Raw genomic sequence first — 26,825 nt, forward strand, 5'->3', positions numbered from 1 at the left:
ATGTTTTGGGGCTGTCGCTGGGCAACACGGACTTTCAACTCCCTCCACAGATTTTTTACCAAAAAGTTCTATTTTGGTTTCATCTGACCATATGACATTCTCCCAATCATCTTCTGGATCATCCAAATGCTCTCTAGCAAACTTCAGACGGGCCTGGACATGTACTGGCTTAAGCAGGGGGACACGTCTGGCACTGCAGGATTTGAGTCCCTGGCGGCGTAGTGTGTTACTGATGGTAGCCTTTGTTACTTTGGTCCCAGCTCTCTGCAGGTCATTCACTAGGTCCCTCCGTGTGGTTCTGGGATTTTTGTTCACCGTTCTTGTGATCATTTTGGCCCCACGGGGTGAGATCTTGCGTGGAGCCCCAGATCGAGGGAGATTATCAGTGGTCTTGTATGTCTTCCATTTTCTAATAATTGCTCCCACAGTTGATTTCTTCACACCAAGCTGCTTACCTATTGCAGATTCAGTCTTCCCAGCCTGGTGCAGGTCTACAATTTTGTTTCTGGTGTCCTTTGACAGCTCTTTGGTCTTGGCCATAGTGGAGTTTGGAGTGTGACTGTTTGAGGTTGTGGACAGGTGTCTTTTATACTGATAACAAGTTCAAACAGGTGCCATTAATACAGGTAACGAGTGGAGGACAGAGGAGCCTCTTAAAGAAGAAGTTACAGGTCTGTGAGAGCCAGAAATCTTGCTTGTTTGTAGGTGACCAAATACTTATTTTACCGAGGAATTTACCAATTAATTCATTAAAAATCCTACAATGTGATTTCCTGGATTCTTTCCCCCCATTCTGTCTCTCATAGTTGAAGTGTACCTATGATGAAAATTACAGGCGTCTCTCATCTTTTTAAGTGGGAGAACTTGCACAATTGGTGGCTGACTAAATACTTTTTTGCCCCACTGTACATAACCTGTGCTAGTACTTGTCATTATTTTCGTACATTGTCCTTAATACTGTAAACTGTCCTAGTACTAGTCCTTCACCTCCTACATCGTTCTTAATACATAACCTTTATAAGTACTGGTAATTCATTATAAACATTGTCCTCCATTGAATAACTTTTATAAATACTACTCCGAATGATAACAAGGAAAGCTGTGTGGGTGCTCTAACACGTCTGGGGCCGTTCAGATGCTGCGAGATCGGATGACGTAAAATTTTCTGCCGCTGTCTGAATTAATTTTGTTTCTCCAGGACTGACGCCGAACCGTCAATTACACTTTCTGAGTTTTTGCTCTGGTGAGGATAAGTACACTGACGAGGGCACTGCAACTGAGCAACACCCTGGCCTGCAACTTTTCTTAATTTTGTTTGTGTGTGTTTGTGCGTATGTGGGCCCACTGTCTGGTTAAGAGTCTAGATAAAAATTGGAGCTGTATTTGCTATACAGAAATAGTGGTAAGAGGAGTGAAAAAAAAGAGATTTTGCCAAAGAAAACCTAAGATAAAGTTGTGTGTGGTAATATTTTGTTATAAGCCAATTCAATTTTGAATATTGTTTTCAAGTAATTCATTGATTTTCTTATTTTTATTTGGTTAAATATTAATTCCAAGATTGCTAAAGTAGTTTAAATTGTGTTATTTGTTGTTTTTGTTTTCGTTAAACTGCAAGGGAAGTTAATATTTGTACAAAAAAAACAATAATAAAAAAACAATAATTTTACATAAATGCACTTCACTGGGAAGATTTTTTTTTTTTTTTAATACATTTTTTTCAACCCAGTCCGATGTGGACAAGTATTATTAATTATTGGTGGGGTTTTTAATTGGTTCTCAGTAGTTTGACCCCTGGATGTTTAATTTCACAACCTAGAGAGCATGCCCCTTTTTTCCACCAGTTCACTGCACTTACTCAAGGATCAATTGTCTTTTTCTTGAGGCAGCTTATTCCAGTTGATGATCTCATCATGTATCATAGTACTTTAATTTCTGACCATGCCCCCCTTAATCTTGAACTGTATTTCCCTGAACAACCTGCAGTATACCAAACATGGCCACTGAACTCTCTTCTACTCTCAGATTCTATTTTTATTAAGTATCCTATGGGACAAAATTGAGTTCTTTATTGAAACTAATGTTACACCCGATATCTCCTACTGTACTGTCTGGGAAACTCTTAAAACCTACATTGGTGGCCAGATTCTTTACTTTACCTCACACAGTAAGAAAAGTATATATATTTCTAAACTAATGGAACTCCAGACGCTTGGCTCACCAGGCCTGGTAGTCATACGTGTGATGTCAAATTACTCAAACACAGACCGCTTCAGGTTCTGGGGTTATAGACCACTAACACTTTTGCTGACTATAAAATTATATAGTATGGTAAATTATGTACATCCAAGTGTGCAATGGTCGCTATTAGGCAGTTTCCTTTTTTCAGGACTTGATGACCTACACTTAAAGGCACATAGAGGTCTACACTGGATAGTTCTTTGTCAGTTGAGGAAGTTCAGGATTCCATCAATTGTATGCAGTCTGAGAAATCAAACGTGCCAGATTGGTTCCCTGTGAAATCCTTAAAACAGTTCAAGAAAACTTTACCCATTACTTCTGCAAATGTATAATGCATCCCTCCCAGATAGTCAGATTCCACAAACTCTTTTGCAAGCCTCAATATGTCTCATCCCCAAAAAGCCTGAGGAGGCTTTTGATCAGCTGGAATGGGGCTTCGTTTTTCACACCATTTTTAGATTTGGCTTTGGACCAATCTTTAGTTTCTGGGTCAGTATCCGTTTGAACAAAAAAGTAACAGTCAAGATATCTTCCCGAGACAGGGTTATCCATAGTTCCAATGCTTTTGGTTAGGTGATTGAGTCATTAACTGTTTACTTACGACATGGTTGAGGGTATAACTTGAGGTGATAGGGTACATAATGTATTATTGTACGCTGATGGACGTCTCCTATATATCACCGACACTGCATTGTCTCTTACCTTTATTCAGGTTGGAACATTTTTTGAAGCTCTTTGGCTATAAATGGAACCTGCAAGTTTTCTATTGCTAGCTCATATCCCTGCCTCTATGTTTTCCTCCAAGAATGTGAGCTCACATTTCAAATATCTGGGGATTATGGTTCCTCATGCTTTCCATCTTTTCTGCAAGCACAATTTATTTCCTTTAATTTACAAATTCAAACAAGATTTGGAGCTGGAGCACATTGCCACTAACAAAAGGTAGGTGTATTTGCATGCTTAAAATGAAAATTATCATAACTTCTTCAAAACATTGTCCTAAAGATCCCCAAAAAGCAGTTTAGCTCTCTTGACACGATATTTTTAAAACTTCATCCGAGGTGGCAGGCATTCTTGGATACGTAAAGCATTTCTTAAAAAAAATCGGAAGTATAAGGAGGGATCGTTATGCCCAACCTCCTAATACTACAGGGCTAGTGATATCCAGAAGGTTGTCATGCATGTCCAGTGCAGCTAACTTGAGTATGCACCTAAGTAGATGAAAACAGAATCACCTGATCTTCCTATTCATTCCTTAATCACTGACCCACTGCAAACGTTACATCATACAATAATCCGGTTATAGTGCACCAAATCAGAACATGGTCTTAATTCAGGAAACAATTTGGTCTGCACAAGAACCTCCTTATGGCACCGGTTATGTCATATCACCTCTTTACCCCAGCCAAGTTAAATCTGTCTTTTCAAGCATGGCGTGGAAAGGGAGTTTGAGTTATTAAAGATTTACACCTAGATGGGGTATTCACAGAATTTAACCAGTTGGCATAAAATTCCATCCACCCTACTGTCATTTATTCTGTTTTGCAGATTAGGCATTTTGTACTGAAGGGTTATCATCTTTTTAATTAGATACCCCCAGCAACATCAATAGATTCTCTTTTAGTCACAGATGCTTGGGCGGCTGTGGCTCAGTGGAGAGCAGGGTCATCCTCCAATCAGAGGATCGGTGGTTCGATCCCTGGCTCCCAGCAGTCCATGTCGATATGTCCTTGGGCAAGACACTTAACCCCAAATTGCTCCCGCAGGCTGTTCCTGCGGTGTATGTATGTGTATGAATGTTAGTTAGGGTCCTGATGTGCAGGTGGCACCTTGCATGGTAGCTCCTGTCATCAGTGTATGAATGGCTGTGAATGGGTGAATGATTAGTAATGTAAAAGTGCTTTGAGTGGTCGGAAGACTGGGAAAGCGCTATACAAGTACAGTCCATTTACCATTTACCATCTTAAGGCACCACGTTACGAGGAACTATGATAAACAAGTCAATATAAATCCTCAGCCTATGGCTAGCCTTAGAACCCTGTGGAAACAAGACCTTTGCACTCCTCTCCCTTATGATCACTGGGATACAGTTTTAAAACAAATACATGAATCCTCATTAAACAGTAAATATGGGCTTATACAATTTAATACTGTTCATTGTGTCCGTTTTACCACATCTAAACTGGCCAAGATGTACCCCAGCATCGAACCCACATGAGACAGATGCAAACGAGTGCCAGCTTAAGACATTAAGACACATTTTGACTTACCCTGCTCTAACCACATTTTAGCTTGCAATATTCAACTACTTGTGTAACATTTTCAGCAGAACTCTTGACCCATACCCTCTGACTGCTGTATTTGGGGTAAGACCTGTTGACTGTAACAGGCAATCAAACATGAATAATGTGGTCATTTTTAGTACCTTATTGGCAAGACCCTTATTGGAACCTAATACGTTTGACCGGGAAGATCTCAAAACCCCCATCCCATGTCAAATGTATTAGGGATATAATGATCAATCTTGAGTTAGAGGGGTTATAAGGCTAAGTTCAAGAGAGCCTGATTAGCTTTTCCGATTTACCTTGACAATCTAACCAGTGTTACACACTCGGATACCTCTTGACATGATTCTAGAATGGCCCAATTTGTATTAATTGAAGAATAAGAGGACTTCTAAGTGTATACCAGGTAAAAAATGTTGAAACTGTTTGTTTGCTTTTTGTTTCGTGTTTTTTTTTAATATATGTATTTATTTACCGTATTTTCCGCACTATAGGGCGCACTGGATTATAAGGCGCACTGTCAATGAATGGTCTATTTTCGATCTTTTTTCATATATAAGGCGCACCAGACTATAAGGCGCATTAAGCGAAACAAAACAGTCAGTCAGTCAAACTTCCTCCACTTCCGTACCATTGATTCATTAATGTTGAATTCTCTCGCAGCTGCTCTATTCCCATGTTCTACTGCGTGACTGATAGCCTTGAGTTTGAAGTCCGCGTCGTCAGCGTGTCTCTTGACAGGTGCCATGTTGGGGTCCTTATACACACACACTGTAATATGATGGTGAAGCACAGTATGTATTACTCCGCGACGCTCCTGACTACGGTAGCCGTAATGCTGCAAGCGGTGCGGCTTTGTAGTTTACCAAAGTCGTACTAAAACATTTTGACAGAGCGCCGTGTACCACACAAAATCGCTTCGAGGTCAGTAAGCACAACCAGAATTAATCCATATATAAGGCGCTCCGGATTATAAGGCGCACTGTCGTTTTTTGAGAAAATTAAAGGCTTTTAAGTGCGCCTTATAGTGCGGAAAATACGGTATGTATTATTTTCTACTCTGTCAATCTGTGATCCAGTTGTTTAATTCATCTAGAGGATCTAGGAATGTGGCCTGGGGAGGAAGGGAGTGGGGGGATTTACAATGTAAAATTATTCAATATGTCATTTGTTGGCATGTTAAAAGTGGAAATATTAATGAACAGATTAGAAAGTGAAACATGTTTCTTTTAGAAAAAAGTCAGGAAAAGCACAAATTAATGGCAGTGGACCAGACTGGGTTAATACATTCGATGACACGCCATCTATGGTAATGCTATGTGGAAAATATTGGTTAGAATTCTTTTAACCCATCCCCTATCCTCTATACCCCCTAATCTCGTTTATTTTACTATGGATATTAATAGTTTTATTCCACTGGCCACAGTGTGTAGGCTAAATTAACATGTGACAAGGTTTTACATTCTACTGCCCTAAACTTCATTGTAGCGTTGTTAATAACTACGTTAAAAATAAAAATATTGCTTACATAAAAATTGCGGGGCACCACTTCTGAATAGAATAAATAAATAAAAATACGATCAATATTTGGTGACAAATTATCCAGTCTCAATATCTCAGGCTTAAGTCCTGATTTCAGTGACCTTATAGTTCCCACCTTTTGAATCAATATGTCAGACAACGACTTGGCGATACATGGGTAATTTATTAAAAAGGTAATTAAATGAAAGGATGACAGGATTATTAATTAAATAAGAATACAAATCATGAATGAATGGATCTCAAATAATCAGGCAATATTATATCAAATAGGGGCTGCACGGTGGTGTAGTGGTTAGCACTGTCGCCTCACAGCAAGAGGGGTCTAGGTTCAATTCCCGGACAAGACGGGCCTTCTGTGTGGAGTTTGCATGTTCTCCCTGGGTCAGCGTGGGTTCTCTCCGGGTTCTCCGGCTTCCTCCCACAGTCCAAAAACATGCAGCTTAGGTTAATCGAAGACTCTAAATTGCCCGTAGGTGTGGATGTGTGTGTGAATGGTTGTTTGTCTATATATGTAGCCCTGTGATAGTCTGGTGACCTGTCCAGGATGTACCCTGCCTTCGCCCATTGACAGCTGGGATAGGCTCCAGCCCCCCCCCGCGACCCTTAACTGGATAAAGCGGTTACGGAAGATGTATGTATGTATTATATCAAATAGTGAAGAAAAGTTGCGGACTCCTCTTTCTCTGGTCCCTACTCTACCCGGTCAATCTAATTTATTATTCAGAGCTTCTATATCTCCGACACCAACTCTGGATCACAGTAACACCGATTGTTCCTACTTTGTGCCGAGGGGTCCAGATGCCTTTTGCGGGTCCCTGCAGTTGCTTCAGCGGTCCTGGTAGTTTCAGCTCTGCCGTCGGACTTTCCGGTCCGTCTGAGGTGAAGAGGGTGAAGTTGAGGGTTCATGGGCCGGTGGCTCTCCGCTGGCTCTCCGCTGTCTCCGGGGTTCTCACTCAGTCAGCAGGCAAAAGTCTCTGAATTCTTTGTGTCTTGCTTCAAGACGGGCGTTGGATCCGGTCTGGTGTTTAGAGAGGGATATAGCTCTGAATAGTTTGATAACTCAGGCTACTTGTTGATATACTCAAACTAATCTTGTTTGGCCTAAACGATAATAATTAAAGTTGATATCTCACGAGATCAACAGAGGTCCACTAGAATAAAATAAGGCTTGCTTAAAAGAATAATTATAAGATGCTCAAAGTAGTTTGAGGAGGAAAAGTACTTCTGTTTCTAAAAATAAAATAACGGTCACGTGTAAGTAGCTCCGTTAGACTAAAAAGACATACACATAACATAAACGAACAACGAAAGGACAAGAGGACAAGAGAGCGAACAAAAATAAATCTCCTGGTTTTATCTGTTCAGGATAGGTGTCGGGTCCCAGGGTGTGGCTTGATTTTATGGCTCTGTTTTTGCCAAGATTTGGGATTCCTTTGTCCCTAGTGTCGGCGGTCTTGTTTAGTAGCTTAACTAATCTAACATTTTAAACAAATATCCCACATACTTTTCTTCACTATGAGCTCAATAGACCTTACACACTTGTGTGGATGCAGAGATGGGATTTCATTGCATACATTTGGTATACAGAATTTAACAGAGGTTATGCGTGTCAGATATGTGTTATCACCTATTGACCACTGGAGGGCAGTATGGTCACATGATGAGTTCGATATGAAATATCTGCAAATTAATTTAACTCTGTTTTCCACTCCACAACTACGCGAGAAATACGCATTATCCTGAAATCAAATGGGAAATTATTTGGTTGGGATTATTGAATGTTTCACAGACATGCAGTATTATACAGGGATACAAGGAATAATTGCAGAGATAGGTAGTGTGGATCCTGTTCTCTTGAGCCAAGGAATGTATTGCGTTGATCTCTGTTAGCCTTTTGTTTTAGTTCCTGGCTGGACAAAAGGAGGAGGGGATGTTTACACATACAAACGAAAGGCATGCTTGAGTCCATCCCTTCATGTTTGCTTTTCCCGATGTTGCGTGCGTAAACCCCCCCCCCCATTGACGCCTTTACGGCCGAAGATGTATCTTTACTGTCTGAGGATGTGGGGGTCCTGAGAAAGGTTATTCTTTGGTTCAGATTATCCCGGGCTGACTTGAGATCTTCCTCTCAGCCTGTGGAGTGTAAGAATTGACGCCTTTATGGCTGAAGAGAGGGGGAGAAGAATGCTTCGGGGAACAAATGGAGGAGCCTCCATTTGTTAGTTATGCCAGGCTCGTCCTGCCTCGCTACATCATATACACTTTTCTGAATGTGCTAACACCTAAAAAGAACACAGTCTGTAACTGTTTTAACATTGCATCAACTGGCCACCCCATTGGCCACTTACCATGTACCAGTGTATATATAAAGTCTGTGGCCCCAAACTTCATCCACAATGACGACACCAGCACCTTTCTGAAACTAGTTTCAACTAGCTCAGAGTGGTTGCACATAAAGTCAGAGGTTGGGAGTGCTCTGAGAAAAACCCTGAAAGCAGAGCTTTTTCTCTAGGTGGATGCATCTGCTCATTGGTAACAAGTGAAAAAGTTGCTCGCACTCAGAGAAACAATGGTTTATAGACGCTCAGTCTCTTAGGATAACTGTTCGACATGTCTATTTTTATCTTTGGCTTCATATATTTTGCAGCCAGATAATGGGGACCTGTGTAAATCGTCCAAAGATAATCCAGACTTTGCAAAATTATCCAAAAGATATACATGCTTTATCTTGAAAATATCCCTAAATTTCTTATATACAGCATAATTAATAAAATTAATTGTTTTGTGAATATAATAAATGTCTTATGTGAACAATGTTAAATGTAAAACAGGATTTAGTCATGTGGGCACAGATTACATGAGTTTAAGGTTGTAGGACACTAGAGGGCTACCTGATTAACTGATTAAGTGTCACTATTTGATGGGAGGGGAATAAGAATGTGTTGCATGTCAATTTTTTCATTGTTGCTGTTTTGGGGGTTTATTTTATGGAAATTACTTTGTAAAAATTGGTTACGAAAAGTGCAATTAAAATAAAGCTATTATTATTCAATTCAATTCAATTTCAATTCAGTTTATTTTGTATAGCCCAGAATCTCAAATTACAAATTTGCCTCAGAGGGCTTTACAATCTGTACACAGGCGACATCCTCTGTCCTTCCCTCACATCGGCACAGGAAAAAAACCCTTTAACAGGGAGAAAAAAGGAAGAAACCTATGGGAGAATGACAGAGGAGGGATCCTTCTCCCAGGATGGACAGAATGCAATAGATGTCATGTGTACAGAATTAGCAGCATAACAGAGATACAACACATTCAATGTATATGACATAAATAATTCATATATTAAGACTACTTATAATAACAGCAGCAATTATTACAGTAGAATTATAGCCATGAAAATAGGGATAGTAATGTGACTAATAATAATAATCGAAGTAGCAGTGGGTGTCAGTCGGCTCACAGCAGGAGGCATGACTACGGTCCAGGTACCACAACGATTCATGGAAACCTGCAGAACGAGAAAGCAAAAGGGCTTCAGGGTGGAAGTAAAGCTAAAATGCTTAATGGTACAGGTAATAGTAATAGTAATGTGACTAGTAATAATAATGGTGGTAGCAGTCGGTGTCAGCAGGGCCGTAGCAGGATGCACGTCCACGGTCCAGGTACAGCCACGATTTATAGAAGCCTGCGAAGCGAGAAAGCACAAAGACTCCAGGGTACAAGCAAGTCAATAAGCGTAATAGTACAGGCAATAATAATAGTAATGTGACTAAATAATGATAGTGGTAGTAGTAGTGGGTGTCAGCAGGGCCTCAGTAGGTGGCACGATGACAGTCCAAATATAACCCCGATTCCTGGGAACCTGCGAGGCGAGAAAGCACAAGAACTCCGGGGAAGAAGCAAAATCAGTAATGTGCATAAATAGGAGATTAATACATAAAGATGGAGGGAGAGAAGAGGAGAGAGGAGCTCAGCGTATCCTAGGTAGTCCCCGGCTGTCTAGGCATATAGCAGCATATCTAGGGGCTGGACCAAGGCGAACCTGAACCAGCCCTAACTATAAGCGCTATCAAAAAGGAAGGTCTTAAGCCTGCTCTTGAAAGTGGTGAGTGTGTCTGCCCCCGGACTGAAACTGGAACCTGGTTCCACAGAAGAGGAGCCTGATAACTGAAGGCTCTGGCTCCCATCCTACTTTTATATACTCTAGGAACCACAAGTAACCCTGCATTGATTGAGCGCAGCTCTCTAGTTGGGTAATATGGAACTATAAGTTCCTTAAGATAAGACGGTGCCTGACCAGTTAGAGCTTTGTAGGTAAGTAAAAGAATTTTAAATTCTATTCTTGATTTAACAGGGAGCCAGTGCAGAGAAGCTAATACTGGAGTAATATGATCTCTTTTCTTAGTTTTTGTTAGAACACGTGCTGCAGCATTCTGGATCAACTGTAAAGATCTAAGAGACCTATTAGAGCAGCCTGATAATAAGGAGTTACAGTAATCTAGTCTAGAGGTAACAAATGCATTAACTAGTTTTTCTGCATCGCTTTGAGACAGGATTTGCCTGATTTTCGCAATGTTACGTAAATGAAAAAAGGCTGTCCTTGAGATCTGTTTTATATAAGAGTTAAAAGACAGATCCTGGTCAAAGATAACTCCAAGGTTCTTAACGGTAGTGCTGGATGCTAGAGCAATGCCATCTAGAGAAACTATATCGTTAGATAATTGAATTCGAAGGTGATCTGGGCCTAGTAGGATAACTTCTGTTTTTTCAGAATTTAACATTAAAAAGTTACAGGTCATCCAGGGTTTTATGTCCGTAAGACATGCTTGAAGTTTAGAGAACTGGTTAGTTTCGTCTGGCTTAATTGATAGATATAACTGGGTATCATCTGCATAACAATGAAAGTTTACTGAGTGTTTTCTGATAATATTCCCAAGGAAGCATATATAAGGTAAATAAAATAGGTCCAAGAACAGACCCCTGTGGAACTCCGTGACTAACCCTGGTTTTCATCGAACTTTCATTGTTTACATATACAAACTGAGATCGGTCTGATAAATACGACTTAAACCAGCTAAGTGCGGTTCCTTTAATGCCTATAAGATGCTCCAATCTCTGTAATAGGATTTGGTGATCAATGGTATCAAATGCAGCACTAAGGTCTAGCAATACAAGTACAGAGACAAGTCCTTTGTCTGAAGCTATTAGAAGGTCATTGGTAATTTTCACCAGTGCCGTCTCCGTGCTATGATTCACTCTAAATCCTGACTGAAAATCCTCAAATAAACTATTTTTATGCAGAAAGTCACACAGCTGATTTGCTACTGCTTTCTCAAGGATCTTGGAGAGGAACGGAAGGTTAGATATAGGTCTATAGTTAGCCAACACCTCTTGATCAAGAGTAGGTTTCTTAAGAAGAGGTTTAATTACAGCTAGTTTGAAGGCCTGTGGTGCATGGCCCGTTAGTACAGACAGATTGATAATTTCTAATAAAGAATTGCTAATTAAAGGTAAAACTTCCTTAAGCAGCCTAGTCGGAATCGGGTCTAAGAGACAGGTGGAAGGTTTAGACTTAGAAATAGTTAAAGTCAATTGTTGAAGGTCGATGGGAGAAAAGCCATCTAAATATATTTCAGGTTCTACAGCTGTGGATCGATCGGTACTGGTTGAGGGCAGTAGATTATTATTTTTTTCTCTAATAGTTAGAATCTTATCATTAAAGAAGTTCATGAAGTCACTACTACTGAGGTTTATAGGAATACACGGCTCAACAGAGCTGTGACTCTGTCAGCCTGGCTACAGTGCTGAAGAGAACCCTAGGGTTGTTCTTATTTTTCTCTATTAATGCTGAGTAATAGGCTGCTCTAGCATTACGGAGTGCCTTCTTATATATTTTAAGACTGTCTCGCCAGACTAACCGCGCTTCATCCTCATTGGTGGAACGCCATATCCTTTCAAGTTTTCGCGATATTTGCTTTAAATCGCGGGTTTGAGGATTATACCATGGAGCAAACCTCCTTTCTTTTATTAGCTTCTTTTTTAGAGGAGCTATAGAGTCTAGTGGCATTCGCAGTGAGCATGCAGCACTATCAACAAGATGGTCAATCTGAGACGGACTAAAGCTAGCGTAGGAGTCCTCTGTTATATTGAGCAATGGTACTGAATAAAACCCTGAAGAAATCACTTCTTTAAATTTAGCTACAGCATTATCAGATAGACATCTAGTGTAGGAACTTTTGCCTAATGGCGTACACTCTGGTAGAACAAATTCAAAGGTCATTAGAAAATGGTCCGATAAAAGAGAGTTCCGTTGAGAGACAATTACATTTTCTATTTCAATACCATATACCAGAACAAGGTCGAGGGTATGGTTAAAACAGTGAGTCGGTTTATGTACACACTGACAGAAGCCAATAGAATCTAATAATGAACCAAACGCAGTACTAAGGCTATCATTATACACATCCACATGAATATTAAAATCCCCTACAATAATAACGTTATCTGTCTTAAGGACTAAACTAGATAAAAACTCTGAGAATTCAGATAGGAATTCAGAATACGCACCTGGTGCACGATACACTATAACAAATAAAATTTACTTTAATGCTTTCCCGCTCGGGTTTGAAAGACTAAGAACAAGGCTTTCAAATGAGTTGTAATTTAATTTAGGTTTAGGGTTTATTAATAGGCTTGAGTCAAAGATAGCTGCTACTCCACCTCCTCGGCCTGTGCCTCGAGGAATATGAGTATTAATATAACTTGGAGGAGTTGATTCATTAAGGCTAACGTACTCTTCATGACACAGCCAGGTTTCAGTAAGACAAAATAAATCAATATGATTATCTGATATTAAATCATTTACAAGTACACCCTTAGATGACAGAGATCTAATATTTAAGAGTCCACATTGAATTGTCCTGTTTTGATGCACTGTTGCATTGGTTGCCTTAACTTTTATTAAGTTATTTTGTATAACTCCTCTTCTGTTGACTTTAAATAATTGAAGTGGCCGTGGGGCAGACACAGTCTCTATAGGGTTTTGGGTGGGTAACTGGGTGGGTAACTGCTCCAAAGGAAGCGCAGAGAAGTGTGAAAGATTGCGACTCTGCTTCTGCTTCCTGGTCTGAACTCTGGGTCATGGATTAGGTCCACTAATGAACTGGGTCAGATTTCTAGAGATGAGATCCGCTCCATCCAAAGTAGGATGAATGCCGTCTCTCCTAATCAGACCAGGTTTTCCCCAGAAAGTATGCCAATTGTCTACGAAGCCCACATTGTTTGCAGGACACCACGTCGACAGCCAGCGGTGGAATGATGACATGCGGCTATACATCTCATCATTGACCAGATTAGGGAGAGGGCCAGAGAATACTACGGAGTCCGACATTGTCTTTGCGTATGAACACACCGATTCCACGTTCAATTTAGTGACCTCCGAGCGACGTAATCGGGTGTCATTACCGCCGACGTGAATAACAATCATACTGTATTTACGTTTAGCCTTAGCCAGCAGTTTTAAATGGGATTCTATGTCGCCCGCTCTGGCCCCGGGGATGCAGTTAACTATGGCCCCTGTCTTCGCTAACTTCACGTTTCTCAGAATGGAGCTGCCGATCACCAGAGTTGGTTTCTTAGCGGGTGTGTCGCTGAGCGGGGAAAACCGGTTAGAAACGTGAAGCGGTTGGTGGTGACCCGTGTGCTTCGACATAGAACTATGCTTCCTTCGGACAGTCACCCAGCCTCCCGGCTGCTCGGGGTTGCCGGGGACGGCTAGCAGGAGCTACGTCTGGTTGGCCCGCACCGACTACGGGGGTGGGCTGGCTAACTGCAGGAGCTAACGACTGAGCTTCAATGGTGCGGAACCGGGCCTCTAACTCACTAAGCCTCGCCTCCAACCTAACAAACAAACTACATTTGTTACATGTACCCTTATCAGTAAAGGAGGCAGAGGCATGGCTAAACATGAGACACACTGGCCGTTTCTCAATATGTGAACTTCTCTGTACTTGTGTCCTCGTGAACTTGTGAAACGTCATCTAGCGCGGCCCAAGTACTGTTCCAATACACAAGTTCGCATTCAGCCAAGTACGGTCCAGATACCCGGATGTGTCCTCGCTCCGCCCATTATATCGAGGATGCATCGGAGTAGACTTGTGTGGACTTTGGACAGCCAAGTATCCCAGAATGCATTTCACCAGCAAACAAGAGATGACAGTAGCGGAGACGGCTCACAACTGTCAGTTATAACTGTCTAAATACTGCTGTTGTTGTGTAACGGAATTTAGTTTTAACATTTTTTTAAGCGAGAATGTAGTTGTTAAGACTTAAAATATGCGGTCAATTTATCAAGATAGAGCCTGTTTGAAAAAAGCGCCGACGTTTGTCGGAGATATGAGAGGACCAGAGAGGAGACCGGGCGGTGGTGCTCATGCAGCCCGCTGACAGCAGCCTGATCTCGGCAAGGCTCCTCCAGATGTGCCGCTGGCTCCGGTGTCTCTGTGGTTGTGGTTGCAGATGTAACACAAAACATATACATATTAATATTTTAATATTTTCTAAATGAAAAAAGGCAGGGTTGTGTTTTATATCATATTTCGTTTTATTGTCAATATATATGACTGAGGATAACCGGAGTAGGCGGGACCGACGAGCTGAGTTGGTGACGTCGTGACGTTGGTGACGTCATCAAGTTCGCTGCTGTTCCAATTGCAAAATGACCGTACTGCGTCCTCCCATCCTCGGGAGTTTGTACTCCCGAGTCGAACTATCCAAGTATGAACTTGCAAGTTTGCAAGTCCATACTTGACCATACTTGGTATTGAGAAACGGCCACTGAGCAGGAGGGAGAAGGAGAGAGGGAAGGAGAGAGGAGAGCCATCGCTAGCTGCTAAGCTAAATGAGGCTAGCTAGCGTTAGCAGAACTGAACAACGTGTAAACTGTTGGTTTAAGCGAAAAGTCGCTGTATTAAGATGTTATATGAGTGTTCAAGAGTTTTAAATGTAAAACAGGTAATTAGCCGCTATAATAAAGAATGTCACACAATTCACTAGTTTTCGCTGGAGCTGCGAAAAGTACACTATCAACTACGCTGAGAACCGGAAGTGAGGCAACACGCTTACCGCAGTACGTCAGCACTATTGTTACTATTATTGTTATTATAACAGCTACTTTTTCATTAATTTTAATCTGAAGAACCCTTTTGGTCTGACCTCCCTGATTTCCCACCACACTACACTTGAAACATCATTTTCACTTCTCACTTCAGCTTTTTGCCTTTTTATGGTATTTTTTCATTTGAATGATATGTTGTATGTCTTTGCGTATGTATGTCAATGCAGTATGTTGCAGTATGTATACATTGTTCTCAACATAGAGCAAAGCCAGAAAACCTATGTGAAATAATGTTGGACACATTTTGTTATACCTTTTCTCTCCTTTGTCTACCCTGCATACAAATATGCAACCCTTGTCTCCCTAAAAACAATATTCATATTCATTTAAATTGCAGTTAGAGAATACGTTTTGTAGGAAGTAAAATACCACAGGGATTATGTTTCTATTTATTTAGCTTAAGAAAAACTTTGACTGTGTCTGAGTAAGTTTTTTTTTTTAATTTGTTTTCCTAAAGGTTTATGTCAGAGAGGCTGGTAGAGTAGATGAATCGGTCAATGCTGGAGAAAAACAACCTGATGATTGGCTGGTAGCTGGTTTTATTTTTGCACCCTTCATTGGAAGAGCATTCTTTCTTTTTTTTTTGAGCATTCACACACTGTGGATGACTTTCAGTGTTTACAACCTGTTTCCTCTCATTTCAGTTTGTTCTGCTGTCTGGAATGCTTTAAACGACATCTTTGACAAAGCCTGCGAGAGGTGTTGTTTATCATTACTTTCTCTCTCTGGGCCATTACGAACAAAATGGGGGTTCAGTATCCTCCTGTTTCAACACACTGGGAGAAATTTGGATCCACTGTCACACAGCAACTCGTATAACAACGTCAAATTTTTCAAGGCCGGTCAAAATCAGAATCATGTTTGAAATCACCTACAGGAAAGCTCATCTTAAAGTTTGTCTTTTCTTTTTCCTAGAACGAAAGAAGATTACTCTGACTGTTAGAAACCAACTGTCCTACAAGAAGATCTACAATGTTGTGGGATACCTGAAAGGAAAGAGAAACCCAGGTTTGTTCAAATGCTCCAGTGTGTCTTTGAGCAAAAATTGTTTCTTAATATGTGACAGACCAGTGACAGACACATGTTAGATTTTATTCTTTCAGCTAGTCATGCAACCATCTTCATGACCTTGATTTAGTTTTAGTCTTGTTAAAATGTTATAATCTATTTTAGTTAATTTAGTAACATTTTAGTCATTTGGTTATCTTTAGTTTTAGTCAACACAATGTTTACATGTTTGTTCACTTAAAATACTGTTCACTGTCTAAGTTAAACTTAAGAAGAACAGCAAAAACAGAAAACATCTGGATGAAGATTTAATTGTTTGACTGCCAACATTAATCGTTAATCCCCATTCATAACATTTTCACGGACACCAAATATAGTCACCTGAAAGTAACATTAACATAACCTCAACATCTTGTCCATGATAATATTAGCCACATTGACATTAGCTCTCCTATTTTTAAATAAGACAGCATTTTCTAAGAACTGATCTGGCTGGGGCTGCACAATATATTGTATATTTATAGAGATAAATCTATATTGTTATAGCATAGACATTGTGATGTTTGCATGTGCAATAGTCACATCAAGTAAGTCAAATAAACTCAAACTTTCTGCCGTTTTCCCCATTCATTACTTAGACTGTGGCTGTGGCCTGCCAGAGTTTTAGATAAACACAAAATACTTTAAGGCAGTCTGCCCAGGTGATTAAACTTGGTGTGTCAGGGCCGTTCGCTCCTTGTGGGAGGATCCCCTTGTAGAACCTCTTCCTTGTGCTGGCTGGCCCTCTACAAACGCATTGGCTCTGTGATGTGCCCCATAATCGGTGTTGTAAACCTCATGACTGGAGCCGCAAGCTTTGCAGCACCGCTCACCCAGACATCACAGCTCCCAGGGGCCACTGGGCCCTCTCTCCCTGCGGAGAGGCACAGTCTCCTGGTGCGACAGTCAACCATTGTGACTGTCCTCAGTGTGAGGGGTCTGCGTTGATGAAAGCTACCGATCATTGACTCAGACTCTTAATGTTGCTCTCCAGGTGCACCAGATTGATCCATTTAACTTTAAAATGTTCAACGTTTTCTTGACCAAAAAAAGGAAGGCCTGCTTATTCCCATCTGGAGATAATTCCTGTATTATTTGTTATCACAATATATAACATAGAATATATATTTTTATATTACAGTATCTATCGTGCAGCCCTAAATCAGATTAGAGCTGAAACATTTATCATTAATTTATTGTAACGATTATGTTATGGATTTTTTTTTTACTTCATTTTTTCTAGGTTTTCAAAGGTGAATATATTCTGTTCTACTTTATCTTACTCTGTCTTCCGTTATAGCAGAGTCACCTTGGGAATTTTTTACAATTGTTTGACTTTTTCCAGCCCAAACTATATCATTTATTGGAGTTGAATTATTTAATTAATTAAGAAAATAAGCAGCACGTTAAGCCACTACGATGACCAGCTTTTATTTGCCATTAGGTGCTGGACGGGTAATACAGGAGATTTATCAGAGCTATATTTCCTGAAAACTGTTGCCAACTGCTGCTGGAAAATTGTTTGAGAGAGTGGACTATGAGGGATATACATGCTAAACAGTTAGCTGAAAGACAGAAGAGATCAGTACACATGTAGGTGATTATTCTCTGCAGCTTAATTTCTATGAGTGACCTCATTGAAATTAAATGTAGTCATTTGATATATTGTTAATTCAAAGAATGTGGATTCATGGAGCTATAGACGATGTCTGCAGCTAACTACTCTTCATTGTTTCCCATGTCTCCATGTTCCAGTGTTTTTCAGTTTATTTCATGGCGGAGCTTCTTCATTTAAACCTGTTAATGAGATGTACCTGACTTTGACATACTGTGATTTAAAATGAATGCTTGTTTTTTTTTTTCTTCTGTCTCCTCCCTTGTCCCAGTCTAGTGTCAGCTTAAGTCATATTATGTCCTTTTAATGTTTAATAGCAGCCCAGTCCCCCATGCTCAGCTGTTTCTGCCCCTATCCTTTTTTTAATTCTCATACTAAAGAGGAGATCCTTTAGTTTGCCCTTGCCTCACACCCTCAGCCGCCCTCCCCTCTTCTTGTAGCAATGCGTAGCTATTGTAGCTGTCCTCTCTAGTCACTGGTGGAAGACTCGCTGATTTACAGAATGATATTAGGCAGCCATAATTGGCCACTGAAGCAGATAATATGGACCACAAATCTCTGAAAGCAGTGACGCTTTAACTGGTTGTTGGCATTTGATAATATGTCTGTTACGCACTCATTTATCTTAACCCTGAACAGTATGAATGTTTGACTCATACAGCCCACAGCAATATATATGGCCATTTTGCAAATAAAAAACTGTATTGCCTCATGCAGACAATGCTTAAATAAATAGCTGTGTGCTTGAAGAAGGCATTATTAAAGTGCACATATTTGAATGATCCCCTGGACAGTATAAGCCGTTAAAGATAATGGATGGAATTATGTTGCTGTCTTTCTATTTTTCCATTAGTGGGTGCGGTGGCTTCCGTGCACACTATCTTTCTTTCCAATCATGACAATTCATCCTTAGGTTTGGAGTGACTGACATGAAGTGACTTGTGAAAACATAGCACTTGTTTCCCTTTAGTATTCTTGACACGATTAATTCTTTAGCAGTGCAATACTGTTTCACCACACAAGCTAACTAACATTGCCAACCTTTGCCCAGCAGAGGAGTGTATCACAAAATTGAAAAAGAATTAAATTGCTTCCAACAATTTTTGTAGCATCCAAAAACCGTGTATCTGACAAGCAAGCCCACCCCCAAGAAAGTTGAACAAGTAATAGGAGCTTAGCCAGCAGACTCTTGACTGTCACAACCCGTCATGTCCATGATATATATATATATATATATGTAGAAATGTCCAGCTCATCCGTCCGTGAGTTGACACCAACAGACAGTGTGTAGACTGGCAGGTGGTCTGCAGGGTAGCCGTTAGCTAACCCAGTGTGGATGGCGCCAAGGCAGCTTCACAGGTGACCCAAAATGAGGAAGTTGCTGATCTGGCAGCCAGTACAGCAACGGACACCGCTGGACGCCTTCATCTTTTAATAAATGGAAATAAGATTCATATTCATAATGCTAAATGATACAAGCAAGGAAGGCACGTAGCGATGTGAACGGAGATTCATAGAACGGATCTATATCACAGTAGACTACACTAGCGATTTTAACTTTAGAGCAGTCAATGAAGCACCTTAAACTACATCAGGCCATGCTTCTTACAAGCTGAAGCTGTGTACTCCCTCCATAGTGTCTGCAGATAGCAGGGAATAGCAGTCAATTCAATTAATCACAATCACAAACCTGAAGAATGCCAAACCATCTGGGACTGTGGTACACTACTCAAAAAAAACATCCACCATAAACTACATTGAACCTCAAATGGTGCCTGCTGAACCATTACTGATCATCCAGGCCTTTAGGCAGCAGGACCATGACTTCATGAATTTAATTATTTTTTTATAGATGCTTAATTTAACCTTTTGTTTGTGGATCTAAAGTAATAGAAATACGGATGAAAAACATCTACAATTAAATGAAAAAAAATATGAGTGATTTGGTTTACAGTAATGTTTGATTTACCCTGGAAGCTTCTCTCGGTGCAATAATATGTTGTTAAATTCTTAGGCTAAGCTAGCAGGCTTCTCTAAGCACCTCTTTTCTCAAACAAAGTCATCGCCGCTCTGTGTTGGAGTGATGAGCTTCGCTCTGTTCTTCCCTTCGCCTGCAGGAAGCTGCTTTGTGCATCCACTCTCAACACGCCGTCTTTGTAGAAAATGTAAGGCATACAAAGAAGCCTGGAGCATTCCTGTTTGTGCATTTCTGTATGTGAACGTAGGCGAGTGTGTTTCCTTGGAAAAGTACACTGTACTTGAATACCAATTTGTGACATTCTTACTGAGCTGTAGTATTATACATTTTAATTGTATCTATATTCACTCTCAATGACCTCTATCAACCAAATGCATGAAGAAGATTAATATGTCTGCTTTCCATGGTGTCTGGAGGTGGGATTCATTTTAACACCAAAAAAGAGGAAAAATGTGTCTAATTATAAAGCAAGGACTCCCTGTGTGTGTGTGTGTGTGTGTGTGTGTGTGTGTGTGTGTGTGTGTGTGTGTGTGTGTGTGTGTGTGTGTGTGTGTGTGTGTGTGTGTGTGTGTGTGTGTGATCTTTACATATCTTGAGAACCATTCATCATTCACACTTGGTAGGTGCATTGCTGTGGACACAGGGATGCGCAGTGCAATTTGGACATGCAACATGTTCAATATTAATACATTTCTGAATAAACAAGCGACCTTTAAGGCTCTGCAGGATCAAGCTTGTTGTAGACAGAGTGCCGTTACAGGCCCATTGACTGCAGTTCACTTGTCTATGTGATAAAATACTGCAGCTTTGTCAGTGCCTGTCAGAAACAGGGATCAACACATGGAGGCCCCTTTTAGAGACTGTATGCGCACACCAGGTTTTCGAATACAATTTAAGCCCTCTGTGACATTAGTAAGAGCATGTATAGTGTAAATTGGTGGCGGATGGCTCAAACAAACACATGACTTTCAACAAGGAAACCACTGTTCTTGTCCAGTGTAAAAAATGTTGACCTATTCTGTCAGGTTGAATTCTGTTACGTTAGTCCCATGACATATTATTGACTGGAATATTATTTCAATTGGTTCATTTCTCATTGTGTATTTTTTTGAGTTATATCCTTATGACCTTATGCTGCCTCGAGCAGGTGGCAGCTTCCAGCTGGGTGAGACTGAGAAGGTAAATGGCTAGTCACTAGTCGAGAGTAGGTACAGTTACAAGGTCAGTGTTGATGGCTCTGTCTTGAACTGGTTCTCTTCCAACCTCAAAAATTGAAGTTTCTCCTTCAACCCAGCTAGTCCCCCCATTCCACAAGGTTCTATTCTAGGTCTATCAAAATGCTCCCCCTCAGCCAAATCATTAAACAGGCCCTATTATGCTTTTTTCCCGGGTGCATATTTTTTTCTTAAATTACAGTTACAACATGTTTAAATGCGTTAATGCTCATAATCCTCCTTGTTTTTCTCCTCCTGGCTGTCCTGCAGCACCTCTTCTCACCCTCTCTCTGAAATGCTCTGTTGTAGCGCTTGCTCCTCCCGCCAGAAAGCAAAGTCTGCCCTGATTGGTCAGCTAGCCCGCTCTGTTGTGAACAACATTTCAAAAAACTCTACCTCTGGAGCATGACAAATAGAAGATGGTTCACAATGAGATTCAAACCCGGGTCTCCCAGGTGAAAGACTGCCTTCATAACCACCACACCAAAGTAGTTGTGCACTTCAACTTAGTCTCTCTCTTTGGTTGTTTGAGGTTCAAACTAGCCGAAGAGTTTTACGTGACTTCCGTAACATTGTGACCTCATAAAGTTACAGAAGTGAAGGAGAGAATTCAATGGAACTCAGGAGCAGTGATTCTGAGGGGGAGGGTAACTCCTTTTAGGTGTGGACTTCAGGTTTTACACTCTACGGAACCTTTACATGTACAAAAATATATATAACACACTAAAGTAGAGGGGAAAAGTGGGAAAGTATAATAGGGCCACTTTAAAACACAACATGTCCTTCCACTGTGTAATGGCAAATTTAGGTTTTAGTTATACTGTGTGATATTTGTGTATGTTTGAAGATATACTGTGTAACGGATTTATGTCCACAGGCTAGTAGATATACTAAATCAGAACAGAGTCTGAACAGACACTGAAATATAGCCTTGGTCACCCTGTCCTGGTTTGTCCTTTACATTCAGAGTATGAAGGTTTCATGTGAACACATTTATGTTATTTCCTCTTTGACCTTCACGCCTGCCTGATCATCTACTTCTCAGCCTTGCCTTATTACTCACTTCTCAGGCTTCTCAAAAATGTAACATAACAAGACATTTGTGTCATGTCTGCTTTAACAAGACATTCTTCTTAAAGCATATATATATCAGAGTGTGCAGCCTTTCTCTTCAGTGCATTACTTTGCAGGCTCGACAGTGCATACTCTGTAGGCTCTGTGTGATCCTGTAAACCTCTGCCTCTTTCTTGCAAGAAATAAAATACCACAAAGACACTCTTTGTCATTTGATTGTTATTTCAACGCTCACTTGGACTCATCTCGGACATCGATAGATAGATAGTATTATTTTCCACAACAACTGTCATACCGATGACGCACAGCTTTATCTTCCCCTGAAACCAAATGTGTTCTTAAGTTGTCTTATGCCCTATCAAATTGATCGCCAACAATCTTAGCAGCCTGTCCTCCATTGTTTAACACCACACTGCATTAAAAGCTGTGTTTTCAAACGCCTGCAATTTAACTAATCCCCGACAGTTAACGGCTGTTGTCAGCCTGTGAAATCTGTGTTCAATTGTGCCATTCATTTGGATGATGTACCCCTGGTGGGGGAGGGAGGGGTCAGATCTGTATACCCTCCAGGTATGAAGGACTGTAATTAGCATCTGTAAAGCGGTGAAACTACCTGGCAAGAATTTAGCTCATTCCATCATCTGGTGAAACCACCATTTAAAAAAAAAAATCAAACCGATAAGTTGGTAGACGTGTGCTTATTGGTTACTATTGGCCATTACAATACAGGCTTGGGTAATAATAATAATAATAATAATAATAATCAATCCTTTATTAGTCCCACAATGGGGAAATTATTTCTCTGCATTTAACCCATCCCGGAGGAGCAGTGGGCTGCAATGAAGCGCCCGGGGAGCAACTTGGGGTTAGGTGTCTAACCCCTCTCTCCCCTTACAATAATAATATTAATGATAAAAAATCAAGTCAATCTGATTCTTAGAAGCCTATGTTTGTATAACAAAACTAATATATATATGTATACACAAATATAAATATATAAATAAAATATATTCAGGGCTAGTTATGACAGTTATCTGTTGACCTGGACTGGAACACAGACAGGGCTACCATCTGGACCAGTTCCAGCCTACAGCCAGACCAGCAGAAGATGTTGGATATGTCTTTCTGCACCATCTGGGTTCTAGATATTTAGTGGCTTTCTGTCTGAATGGGGTTCAATGTGAATTCGCCCTGATGTGTAGCCGTGTGCCTTGAGTTAAAACCTAGTCCTGCTTAAAGGTTGGCACACAGGTCGTGAGCTCCTGGCTGTGAAAGGTTTGAGGCCTCACTATCTTGCCAGACCTCCGACCAGAGGAGCCCTCCTCCTCATGGGACATCATAGCAATAGTGATGCCCCTCTTCTTCAGTTAACATCATCACGTTAGAGGGCTCGTCCAATCACATGGGAGCTCATGGTCACACAGAGTACCTCATAAGACAAGAGCATCCAAACGTTTGTGTAATTTTTTAACATCTTTGCTGCTTGAGTTCTGAGATGAATCTTGGATTCAATCTCTAAGTATCTGGGAGTTTTCTGTCCTGCCTACAAATTCCTGTCAACAGCCCTTAACCTGAACTTCCACAGCATTTCACAGTCCTTCTTATTGATGAATATCCCACTTTTCTTGCAATACTATTTCAAAAACCTTGGTGTGATATTTAATTCCACCTTTAAATTTGACAAGCTTGTTGATGCAGTAGTAAAAGCCTTTTTTTTTCAGCTTCATACTATTGCCGAAATCAAGTCGTTTCTCTTTTTCAACTATCTTGCGATAAAAGAATGCGACTCCCTGTATACTGCGATAAGTCAGTTGTCCCATAACGCCTGCAACTGGTCCAAAACGCCGCCGCGAGGAGGGTCCATAAAACCCATATTCTGGCCTCTCTCTACTGACTGCCAGTATGGTTCAGAATTGAAATTAAGGTTCTCCCACGGTCTAACTCGCGGTAAAGGATTCTGGCGCCCCGTGAGTAGCTGCCTTTTACAGCAGCCCCTGCTCACCTGTGAGCTTTTTTCCTTTAAATTTGTGTTTTTTGTTACTTTTTGTTACTTTTTGTTACTTTCTTTTACTTATTTAATTATTTGTTATTATAAGTGTCTGTGAATGATGGATGGTGTAACTCTGGGCACATCACTGTTAAGGAGCAGACCTGTACAGAGGACATTGAGCTGTTGGCCGTTAGCATGAGGCCGGTCTATTTACCGAAGGAATTCTCGCACGTTGTCATGATAGCTGCGTATATTCCCTCCTCTGCTAACGGAGAAGCGGCCTGTGACGTCATACACTCGGCGACAAGCAGGCTGCTGACACAACACCCCAATGCCCTCCTCCTCCTCTCTGGTGACTTTAACCATGCCCCTCCGTCCTCCACTCTGCCCACCTTCACCCAGTACATCACCTGCCCCACCAGAGACAACAAAACCATGGACCTGCTGTATGCCAACACCAAGGAGGCATACACATCAACACCCTTCCCTCCCCTGGGAAGATCTGACCACAACCTGGTGCACCTCCGGCCTGTGTACAAACCTCTTGTGCACAGACAGCCAGCTGTGACCCGCACAGTCAAACAATGGTCCGATGAAGCCGAGGAGGCTCTTAAGGACTGTTTTGACTCGACTGTGTGGGAAGTGTTCAGTGATGCCCATGGGGAGGACATCGACTACATAAACTTTTGTGTGGAGAACACCGTACCCACCAGGACTGTACGGTCAGCAAACCCTGGATCAATCCTGAGATAAAGACCCTCCTCAAGGAGAAGAAGAGGGTTTTTAGATCAGGAAACAAGGAGGAGCTGAGGACTGTACAGAGGGAGCTGAGGAGGAAGATCAGGGAAGGAAAAACAGTCTACAGGACGAAGATGGAGGATCAGCTGCAGCAGAACAACACCAGCGGGGTCTGGAAGAGCCTCAAGGCCATGTCTGGCCACAAGGGGCCGAACCAACAGCCTATGGGGGACCAAAAGTGGGTGAATGATCTGAACTTTTGATCAGCCACCCAGACCTCCCTGCCACTGCAGCCCCCATCGTCTGCACCCCCTGTAGATTGCCCCTCTTCCTCCTCTTCCTCCTCCTCCACCCCCTTTTCCACAACACTCGGCTCCCCTCCACACTCCTCAAACACTGCACTCCACCAACACCCCACCCCCACTCCAACAACCTACAACACACAGCCCCCTTCCCCCAACTTGTCCCTCTCAAATAACCAGGTGAGAAAAGAACTGAGGAAGATAAAGGTGAGAAAGGCCACGGCATCAGCTCAAGGCTCCTCAGATCCTGCGCAGACCAGCTGTGCAGGATAGTGGAGCACGTCTTTAACTTGAGCTTGAAGCTGGGGAAGGTACCACAGCTATGGAAGACGTCCTGCGTGGTACCAGTTCCAAAGACCCCGGGGGCCAAGGACTTCAGCAGCTTCAGGCCGGTGCCTTTAACATCCCACCTGATGAAGACCCTGGAGAGGCTGGTCCTTGTGCACCTCCGCCCCCTGGTAATCTCATCTTTAGACCCACTTCAGTTCGCTTATCAATCTGGCATCGGGGTGGATGACGCTGTCATCTACCTGCTACAAAGATGCCTTTCTCACCTGGAAAAGGCTGTGAGAGTCATGTTCTTTGACTTCTCCAGTGCCTTCAACACCATCCAGCCTTTGCTTCTGAGGGACAAGCTGGAGCAGACCGGGGTGGATCACCACCTCACTGCATGGATACTGGACTACCTCACCAACCGTCCACAGTATGTGAGGATAAGGGAGTGTGAGTCAGATCTGGTGTCCTGCAGCACGGGGGCCCCACAAGGAACCGTTCTGGCTCCATTCCTCTTCTCCATCTACACATCGGACTTCAAATACAACTCTGCTACCTGCCACCTGCAAAAGTTCTCTGACGACTCTGCAATCGTCGGGCTCATCTCCGCCGGTGATGAGAGGGAATACAGAGAACTGAACCAGGACTTCATAGGATGGTGCCGGCGGAACCGCCTCCAGATCAACTCTGGTAAAACCAAAGAGCTGGTGGTGGACTTCCGCCGGGGAACACTGTCCTCCGGAAGCAGTGAACATCCAGGGACTGGACATTGAGATTGTGCAATCTTATAAGTACCTGGGTGTTCACCTGAACAAAAAACTGGACTGGACTAACAATTCAAATGCACTGTATAAAAAGGGTCAGAGCAGACTCTATCTGCTGAGGAGACTGAGGTCCTTTGGAGTGCAGGGAGCACTCCTGAAGACCTTTTTTGACTCTGTGGTGACATCAGCCATTTTTTATGCAGTGGTCTGCTGGAGCAGCAGCATCTCAACAGCTGACAAGAAGAGACTAAATAAGCTTGTCAGGAAGGCCAGCAGTGTGCTAGGGTGTCCACTGGATACGGTGGAAGTGGTGGGAGACAGGAGGATGATGGCCAAGCTATCATCCCTGATGAACAACACCTCCCACCCCATGCGGGACACCCTGGCAGCTCTGTACAGCTCCTTCTGCCACCGGCTGCTTCACCACCGGTGTGTGAAGGAGAGGTACCGCAGGTCCTTCCTTCCTGTTGCTGTCAGACTACACAACCAACTCTGCTCCCAGCAGACCACATGACACATGACACTAAAAACCTGCGCAATACAAATACACTGTGCAATTATAGTTATAATAGTTTTGGTTTTTTTCT

The 26,825-nt window shown here is 41.8% G+C and overlaps 1 protein-coding gene across 1 annotated transcript in view; it reads left to right on the forward strand.

Moving 5' to 3' along the window:
- Window positions 1-26,825, forward strand: part of LOC129088805 (inactive N-acetylated-alpha-linked acidic dipeptidase-like protein 2) — a 422,940-nt gene that overhangs the window by 193,884 nt on the left and 202,231 nt on the right. Inside the window, exon 8 of the mRNA XM_054596036.1 lies at window positions 16,159-16,251. Within this exon, the coding sequence (XP_054452011.1) occupies window positions 16,159-16,251 (93 nt within the window). The remainder of the gene's footprint in view (window positions 1-16,158; window positions 16,252-26,825) is intronic.

This window comes from Anoplopoma fimbria, chromosome 3 (assembly GCF_027596085.1).
Source record: "Anoplopoma fimbria isolate UVic2021 breed Golden Eagle Sablefish chromosome 3, Afim_UVic_2022, whole genome shotgun sequence".
NCBI lineage: Eukaryota > Metazoa > Chordata > Actinopteri > Perciformes > Anoplopomatidae > Anoplopoma > Anoplopoma fimbria.